Raw genomic sequence first — 10,002 nt, forward strand, 5'->3', positions numbered from 1 at the left:
TTTTTTTAAAAATAGTTTTTGTAAAGACACTAGAATATAATTCTAACTAAACAATCCACATCTTTTGCAGGCTTGAGTATGAAATTCTAAGAATTCAATCTGGTGTGTTATTATCAGCACCAGCTCCCCATCTCAAGCATTCCTTGCCTAAGAAAAGAACAAATGAGGCTTCATGTTCAACAGGTTAAATAATAACTTTTTATTAATATTAAATGTTCTGATATAGGCATTGTAATTAATGTCAAGTTTGTTTGAGATGATATTTTGCTATAATGATTCTGGGTTTTTATTTTATAAGACACATTTACTAGATACATAATAAGTTTTATGAAGCATCTGCTATATGCATTTTGGATATTTTATGGGAAAAAAAGAAAATTTTGATTGTTTCCATAGGTATCAATTGTTTGAAAATAATGTTGGTGTAAAAATGCATGATTATAACAACTAAATTTGCATCATCATTGACTGATTAACATCCTTAATTTTCACTTGTCAGACTAATTTATTTATAGATAGTCTTCCTTAATAATCAACTGTACATTTGCAAATATACCACATTACAGAGAGCAAACTCTTGGTCTTAATTAAACGGTTAAGCCTATAACTATATATGCAAGAAGGGTTGTCAGATTGCTGCTCCTCTACAATTTAGTACTAAATTGTATGAACACTAGTTAAATTTGTGCTTGTTTTGATTGAAATGGAAATTGGTCCCTCTTTTGTGAAGGAAATTGTGTCCCAGTTTAAAAAAAGGATCAATTCCTTCTGCTTTTGGACTGATGATCCAATGAAAACTAAATGAGAATTTAGAACTCATAAAAGATTAAAAGTTTGGTTTCGATATGAACAAAAATAAATTAAGTAGTTGTCCATAATAATATACATTCATCACCTTCTCTTCCAGATAGAAAGGAGCCTTCTGCAATTGTCAATACTAGTCTACATCTGCATCTAGATGGTGTTACAGTACAAGCATCTGTCTCTGGTAAACAAGAAAACAACGTAGACGATAGCACCGCTACTCAAGACGCTGGAACAGTACAAGCATCCGTGTCTCGTATCTCATCTAAGGCATTGGTATGGACAACCACTTATCTTCATCACATATGAATTGTTTAGGGTTTAGGGTTTAGGGTGTCTTTATTCCTTTCAAAAGTGTCTAATTAGTATATAAGAAATCATTAATGAAATCAGTGCTGTCTTCAAAAGAAAGAAAGAAATACAAATTAACAAAACAATTTGATAAAGTTGAATATAAGTATCGATCGGCTATTATAAATCGCAAAAGTCCTTTTCTGAAGTATTTTGAAAGTATATTGTTAAAAATGTTGTCCCTAAAATGTATCACCTCCCAATGTACCTACCTTTCAATATATTCTCACTTTGTTTTCTACATAAATATGTTATGAAATTAATCAGCATCAAGTGAAGCCCCACAGAGAGGCATCAACTTCCTCCAACTCAGGTACTGCAAACGGATTGCCGGAATGGGCTAAGCCTCTTGAGAACATCTACAAGATGAAAACAAATTCAGGGGGCCCGATAAGGAATGCAGTGTTGAAAGCTATTGAGCGCAGCCCACCCGTTCAAGTGACAGAGAAGCTGCGGCATTCAATTTCTAAAGAGGTCTTCAAGTCCAACAATGCAAGCCGCACCAAGGTACGTAATGAAGGTAATTACTTCTATGAATCATTCAATGGTGATAAATACCGACACAAGTATGCTTTCAGAGTTTTCACTCGAAAAAACCCATGCATGTAATATTTGAATCTCGAACATACGATGACAAATTAATATATAGAAAGAGCGAAAGAGAAAAGAGGGCATGCATGCATTGAAATAGGGATAGAGTCCTAGTTGGTTTATATATTTCAGTTCACAAATTATTTAATTAAACATATATGATATAACTCAGGATTACTTTTAGTTTAAGTTGGTAAAAACACTCCCTTCTGCGGTAAAAAAACAAATTTGTACTTGCAAACTGTACATTCTTGCTTTGAAATACTGAAGGTTTTACTTGTATTAAAAATAAGATGGACCTTTCTTCCTCTTTCCCAACAGATATTCCTTTGAATTTTTCGAACACACATTAGCACACTGATAATTTATATTTGATGGACAGAAGTTGGCTTTAGAAGTGCTACGTGATGCACAGAGCGGCGAGTTTGGGAAGTAGCAAGGCGCGCTGGCGAGAGAGGATTTTTCATTCTAAAATAACAATGATAGTTTGTAAACCCCCAATTGTGTTCCTGTTTAGTGTTGATTATTAATGACATCTATTGTGAACTTCTTTAATGTTTTTGAGATAAAAACATATATTATAAACTAGCATTGGTTTTTATTACTATATTGACATTATTTGTTACAATATAAGGCTGATAACATATGCAACATTTCTGATAACATCTTAATCAAGAATTTGTAACTACATACATTGGAACACACATTATCCTTTTGTTCATCAATATTTGCAAATGTTTTTTGCATGTCAATGATAAATTCCACGTTATTAGTAAAAGTTTCTACATATTTATGTGGACTTAATTGGTTGCCATTCTTGACTCTGTCATATACTTGGTTGCACAAAATCTTTGGCTAATTGAAAAGAATAATTTTTACAGAAATGCATGTCAAAGAAACGGAAGAATTATTTCATGAAATTCGGTTCTCTCTTGAAAATCAAATTGGCAAACTTCATGCTAATGTAATAGAACTACACTGGAGATGTCCTGTCTAAACTCTACTGGACAGCAAAACACAAGCCAAGATTGATAAGAATTGTACAATTGGTTACAAGATTAGTTAGCAAAACAATAATCTGTTATTCTGTTAGTTAGCGTAGAAGAGAAGATGGTAAGCTGTAATATAATTCTCTATATATATACCAGTACAGTGTACATGTAACTGAGATAACAAAGATTACAATGATTGATTCATTTCCTTCTCTGTCTCTATTTCTATTTCGTTATATATTATAGGGCTAGGCTACTATGACATTGGTGTTATTTGAAATTAAATAACACCAACTTTTAAACCCTTAGATCTGCCTTGAGATTCGTACAAAATAAAGTGCTTGAACAGTAAAAGCGGATATTACGAATCTCAAGACAGATCTAAGAGTTTAAAAGTTGGTGTTATTTAATTTCAAATAACACCAATGTCATAGTAGCCTAACTCTATATTATATGTGGAATTGTGTAGCATCTTATCAGGTTTTGCGAGCTTTTCATGGTTACACCAATGTAAGATGCACGTATAGCACGACGGGATAAACATAATTGCGTTTCTATAAAAAAAGAAGAAACAAAATAACTTCAAAATAATAATAATAAAGTAACTAAAAGAACACAGTTAAATTAATTTTCTATACACAATCGAAGAGAAATCAAGTTTGCCTTGCTGGTCCCAGATCACGACGAGAGGCGCAGTTAATTATGGACCGAAGCATGCAACATGTCCATCGTGGCAATAGGAATTTATATGAATTCCATTTTCGTATTATTGCATTTGCTTGCTACAAAGAAGAAAAAGAAATTTGAAGGAGAAATTGAAAATGGAATAACGTCAACCGTTGATTTCATACACGGCCCATATCTGCGGCCCAACTCCTGACAACCACTTTCAACCTTAATCCAGCCTCCTATAGGATCTGTAAAGCATGATCTGTAAAACCTATATACAACGCGTTCTCTTTTAAACTAGGATTTTTTTTTTTTTTAAATAGAATCAATTTTAATTATTTTAACTGAACAAGTACCATTGAGTTGGTTTTATAAAAAAAAAAGTCAAGGGAAGAATAGGTAGAAATAAACAATGTAGATTTCGTAGAACAAAATTTAAATTCTCCCTCCACCAAAATCAGTGGAGCTGACTTTCATAAAAAATAAATAAAAAATCAATAGAGCTTGTTTATTCAAATAAATAAAATTGATTCTATTTATATAAAAAAAAAAACTTAAAGTAGTCTACCCTATTATCCCTCCCAATATCTAGATAACTCAATTTACTGACTATATAAACATTAAAAGTTCATTTATTTTATTTTAAAATAAAAAAAGTTATATACTGCATTCCATTAAAATATAGAACGTTCTGTTTCAAAACTGTCCCCCTACCCCTATCTTTCCGTCCCAATATCTACATAATTAATTCAACTCACCGACTATATAAACATGGAAAGTTTACTTTTCCTTAATGAAATAGATGGTGCAACTTAATTTAGATGTACCTCCCACTGTCCCATAAATGCGACAACTCCCTCAGTTACATCGAGGCAGTTTGGGGCAATATTGGATCGATTGGGACTTTGGAACATTTTGCCAATTAATCTAAACAGGCCTTCAAAGTGGGACACCATATTGTCGATTTCCAAATAATAGCACGAGGGAAGATACTTCCAAATTCCTCTCGCATATGAAAGTAATTTTGGGAAACAATTTGGATATAGACACAAATTTAAATTTGAATCCAATGAGTGCCCAATTCGTCTGATCCATTTTAAGATCCGTGCACACTGATTCAATATTTTTACACGTCGGCTTTTTTGTGCAGATTTAATACGTACGAATCTTAAAATGAATAGTACAGAATGAAAATCCATGAGGACGTCTGATCCAAATTTTTCTCGTAATTTTGACCAGTGTTGTAAAAAATGTCCATTTATGCCAATTAATCAATCGATTAATCAGCCGATTAGTCATTATCGATAACTAAACCATCATAAATTTTTTCAACTAATTAGACGATTATTTCCAAATATGATCAATTATTCCCAATTATTTTCTATCAATCGCTTAACAGTACCTTAATCGGTCGTCCAATTAGTCATTATCGGTAACTAAACCATCATAAATTTTTCCAACTAATTAGACGATTATTTCCAAATATGATCAATTATTCCCAATTATTTTCTATCAATCGCTTAACAGTACCTTAATCGGCCGACGACCGCATACCGTTATTTACAACACTGATTTTGACCATCTAAAACACCATTCTCAACCTGATGAACACCTTGAAGCAGTAGCGACTAAATTATTATTATCATAAAAAACTGATAACGCATTGGTACCCAACTATTACATCTTTGGGAAGCTGATAATACAAACGATCGTGCTAGAAAACACATTCAAAAAAAGAATAATAAAAAAAAAACTAATTAAACAGCAACAACAAAATGTTCAGCTGTAGATTCCTATTGCCATCCCCAGTACTCATTTTTCTCTCTCTATCTCTACTCCACATTTGCATTTATATTATCATCCACTCAGCAGTCTATACAGATTTTTAAACTGAAAATTTCAACAAGTGGAAGCCTGCAAATCTCTTTATAAGCCTGAAATAACAACAATTATTACAATAATATTATCTATCTATATAACTCGTGCCTTCGTGGTCTAATCAGCAATATTCGATACAACTATTTTAAGAATGGTACACAATAACCGACTACAGCACACCAAGAATAACAATGTCTCATTGCATATTGCTGCACAACTAAGAAATCAAAGTATACAAGGGTAGTTACTAGTTAATTATTTCCTATAACTTTTGCTGTTGCCGTTTGGGTTATTATCAACAGCTCACATACTAAAAAACTTGCACCAAACAACAACTAACATGTACGATACCAAGGTCCATTATAGAAAACTTGACTAGATTGCCCCTGCCTCACAATTTTTATTCCCCCCTATCAGCTCAACTAAAGAACATTTATACCAGTGTTACCAATATAATGTGCAAGATAAAAATATTGGTCTTGTCAAGTGCAGGAGAGCAACCTAAAAATAACTTTCAAACCAAATTAGATCTACTCAAAATTGTCAACAAAACTTATGAAGGCTTCTTACAACATGATTTGCAAAATCAGAAAAGTTGGGGTGTATCCTGCATAAGAACATACCAAAAAGAGAGACATGTCATCCACTTGAGTATGTGGGATATTGCCTCAGTGATGTCTCCTGCGGCTCTTCAATCTAGCAGAGGTGGTGAAATGATTTTGAGGTGAATCAGATAAGATATCAGGAACATGATGTAGATTTCCCAGCCAGTGGAGCCCAGAGGCAGTAGGTGGGGATGGCATCTCTGGAACTGTCCATGATGATATCTCCGGAACTTGTCCTAGACTCCCCATTGCTTCCATTTCCTCATCATTTGATCGGTAGAGGGATGAGCTCTCTGAGCTTCCTAATTTCCCACTATCAGCCTGTAGAAAATTCAAACAAAAGAGAGGAACATTTGAGATGTTAGTTCATTATGCAGTCATGTAGATATACGTGCTAAAATGCTAAATCCCCAAACCTGAGCAGGCTGCAATCAGATCCAAGGAGGACCGGGTAGTACCCATTTATAGTCAACCTAGACCTGAATTAGCTCTATACTCAGAGATCCGATCTTGACTGAATGTAGTAACACAACTTGCAAGCACAAAAACTCCAAATGAAGGTAAAGTTTAAAAGTTTCAGAGTTATGCGAGCTAGTCTTTCCCATAAGGAAAGAGATAGCAAATGAACTGAATCAGAATTCAAATCGTCCCAGGAATGAAACCAAAGACCAGCATCATTCAAAACCCCAAAGTCTGACCCAAACTAATAATCACCAAAACCGAATGTCTTAACAAAAATGAAAAGAATAAATGCATGGGTCATACATGGAAAAAATACAGACTACTGGTTGGCAAATATGGAAATGCCAAGGTCCAGAAAAGCACAAACCTTTGAGGAACCATGTTCAGGAAACTCCCATGCTCCATTGAATTCACTGAATCCAAAAAATTCATCCAGCGGCCAATCTGGCAAGGTACCAGTATAGATGCTGCCAGATGTTGCAGTCTTAGATGCCATACTAGTCCCATCTTTACCGACTTGATTCGAATTAACCCCTACATTACCACTCCTTTTATTGCTGAATTGTTGCTCATCAAACACAGGCCACTCAGGCAAAGAACTAGTTCTAGCTGCCATTCCAGTCATGGTAGCCAAGCTCCCATCCCAGGTTACCTTACCCGCCATAGAAGTGCTTCTCTCAAATGATTTAGTTGGAGGTGGTACAGCTAGTGGTCTTTCTACGGGTTTATTGGGTGTGGTATTAGAATTCCCGTTTGGCTGACTTGCGGTGGTGGATGGGGCTGCATTGTCAGATGCCTCAAGTCCAACTTGAACTCCTGTTAGCAGAAATCTCTGATGAGACGAGACATACGGGTTTGCTGAGTGTATGGAAATGTCACAATTTCGGCAAAGAAGCGCACGATCTTCGAGGCAGAAGAAATATCCAGAACCCTCCTGAATCAAAAGATACATAAGAGATCAATTGGACAAATTAAACAATTTAATGAATCTGTCAATGTGTAACCCAAATTCAAATCTCATATAAAGATCAAATTTCCTTCCAATTAAAATCAATTGGCCTGGAAAGCACTTCTTTTTGTTGTATTTCTCATCTTATTTTCAAATTGGTTACCCCAACAAAGGAATATTTCCCAATTGAAGGAATATTTCCTAAAATTAACGATTAATAACACACACTCCTACACACACGCAGAGAGAGAGAGAGAGAGAGCTACCTGACAGATGTCGCACTTCGGAGCTGAACAAGAGGCTCCAGTAGCACTGGCAGTACTACCTGAAGAAGTGATCAAGGAGATTCTTTGGTGCTTCCCGGCGAGCTTATTGGCCGCATGAACTTGCTGATCACAAGCCAAGCACAGCGCCGCCTCGTCAGCACAGCACATCACCACCGCCTCAGCAGCCTCACACGCGTTACATAACACTTTCATCTCTACCTCTACCTCTCTCTCTCTCGTCTCTACCCTCTATACTCTGTAGTCTGTTCCACTTAATAAAGGTCCCGCAGCTTTATCCGGTAGGTGTTTGTGTCTATGCCTAAATAGCAGGTTAAAAACATGGCAACTAGACGGGTCCCGGGCTGGAGTGGAGATATTATTATTCGGGAGTGTGGTGCGCATTCAGACCTCTCCGGGACCTAATAGAGAATCTTTTAGAAATAGTAGATCTGGACCGTTGATTTTCACTTGGCGCGAATCTCAAAGTTAAATAATGCTGCCTCCTTCACTAGCCCGACTCTCAAAGCAAATGGGATACATTTCCGTGTGGTGCGGTACCAACGCGGGAATTGACCGTTTCAACGACACGTGTCGGTTTTTGCATGTGCGGTTATCGATCTGTCACCGCTTACAGTGTGGGGCGGTTGAGGTGAGTGTATCGGTAAGGCGATAGGTTAAGAGCACCTTGACTTGACTATGAGAAATATCTTCTTCTGGAATAGTTGAAGGCCCAAAATCGTGGGACTAGCGTCAAACAGAAGTGGGTCCCACTGTCCCACAAACAACTGCAACATTTTTTATTCGTATAGTATTTTCATAAGCGTACGGATCAAAAAAACAATTTATTAATTTATTAAGTATAAATATAAATAAGAGTTACGTGATTTTTATTTTCAGTTTCACTATATAATATATTATTAAAGTTTATCGTTTAATTGTATAGCAAAGGATAAGGGACCGATTTTTTTATTTATATCCAAAAAATAATATAAATTTAAAAAACTAATCAAATCTCGCGTCAATTTTGAAAACTACCCAAACCGGGAAAAAAATTTCTAGTTTCAACACCAATTTTCGGAAAAAAAATTTCCGGTAAATGGATATTAAAACCGAAATAATTTTTTCCGGTTTTAGGATTATTTATTTTTTTTAGGAAATTTTTTTTTTAGGAATTTTTTTTTTTGGATTATTTTTTTTTCATTTTTTATAATTTATTTATTTTTTGTATTGAAGTATTACAAATATTTAATATATTTAAAAAAAATAGATGGAATACTATATAATTTGATTTATTCGAAAGACTACTACAAATAATATGGATCAACATTTTTCATGCCGGATTTGAAAATAATTTAAAAATACCGATTGTTGAATGCGTACCGGTACATGGTTAGGGCTTCTTTGCAAATCAACCCTTTTGTAATTTTGAATGATCTACATGCTGGTGTAATCACTTTTGCAGTTTGATCCTTGTATCAGTCCAAATTTGCTGATTTACCAGCAGAGATCAAATTTGATATATATACACATATGATACGAGTAGAACTAGGGTGTTCTTAAGCTCACCAAAGTGTTTGGTAAGCTTAACTCCAAAACTCATCAAATCTGTTTCAAATGATGAATCTGAACCGTTGAAACCCGCATACCTTACGAGTGATGAGTCTTCATGTGAAAATTTTAAACATTCAAATTAATTAAGTATAAAGTCAAGCGGTAAAAAAACGTTCAAAAAATGAATGCACTAAAATTAATTTATTAACCTTCTAATTTTGACCGATTGACTTTATACTAAACTAATTCGAATGTTTACAAATTTCACATGTAGACGCATCACATTTAAAATAAGCGGGTTCCAACAGTTCGGATTCGTCATTTGAAACCGATTTAATGGGTTTTGGAGTTAAGCTCACCAAACACTTTGGTGAGCTTAAGAACACCCTAGTTCTACTCCATATGATACATATATTATATATACATATATATATATATATGAGGAGGGTTCAAATGCCTCCATGTTTTTGTGCCTCCATCACGCCTCCATCTTTCTCCATCATTTTCAAAGTTCAAACAGTCGATCCGAACCGCTCAATCTAACTTCCATACTAAAATATATTTGGAGACCAAATTTTATATTTTTAGGAATTTTTTTACTATTTTTTTAGATAGGTACAAAAATATTGTTTTTAGATGGTTCAGATTTACTGATTTTGTACCTATCTAAAAAAATAGTAAAGAAATTCCTAAAAATATAAAATTTGGTCTCCAAACATATTTTAGTATGGAGGTTAGATTGAGCGGTTCGGATCGACTGTTTGAATTTTGAAAATGATAGAGAGAGATGGAGGCATAAAAACATGGAGGCATTTGAACCCTCCTCTATATATATACATATTTTATATTATATATACACATATATATATACATATATTATATTA

At 34.5% G+C, this 10,002-nt stretch overlaps 1 protein-coding gene across 2 annotated transcripts; it reads right to left on the bottom strand.

Moving 5' to 3' along the window:
- Positions 1 to 5,104: 5,104 nt before the first annotated feature.
- On the bottom strand, positions 5,105 to 7,975 carry LOC144559117 (B-box zinc finger protein 22-like). 2 transcript variants are annotated; one of them, XM_078308068.1, is made up of 4 exons: positions 7,568 to 7,975; positions 6,720 to 7,286; positions 5,909 to 6,211; positions 5,105 to 5,341 (listed from the first exon to the last, which is right to left on the bottom strand). In XM_078308068.1, the coding sequence occupies exons 1-3, from the start codon at positions 7,778 to 7,780 to the stop codon at positions 5,954 to 5,956; spliced, it is 1,038 nt and encodes a 345-aa protein (XP_078164194.1). In that variant the 5' UTR covers positions 7,781 to 7,975; the 3' UTR covers positions 5,105 to 5,341; positions 5,909 to 5,953. The 2 variants fall into 2 exon arrangements, with proteins under 2 accessions (XP_078164194.1, XP_078164193.1); XM_078308067.1 differs by having other exon boundaries at positions 5,105 to 6,211; positions 7,568 to 7,914.
- Positions 7,976 to 10,002: the final 2,027 nt, after the last annotated feature.

Source organism: Carex rostrata, chromosome 9, assembly GCF_964058835.1.
Source record: "Carex rostrata chromosome 9, lpCarRost1.2, whole genome shotgun sequence".
In the NCBI taxonomy this organism is placed as follows: Eukaryota; Viridiplantae; Streptophyta; class Magnoliopsida; order Poales; family Cyperaceae; genus Carex; species Carex rostrata.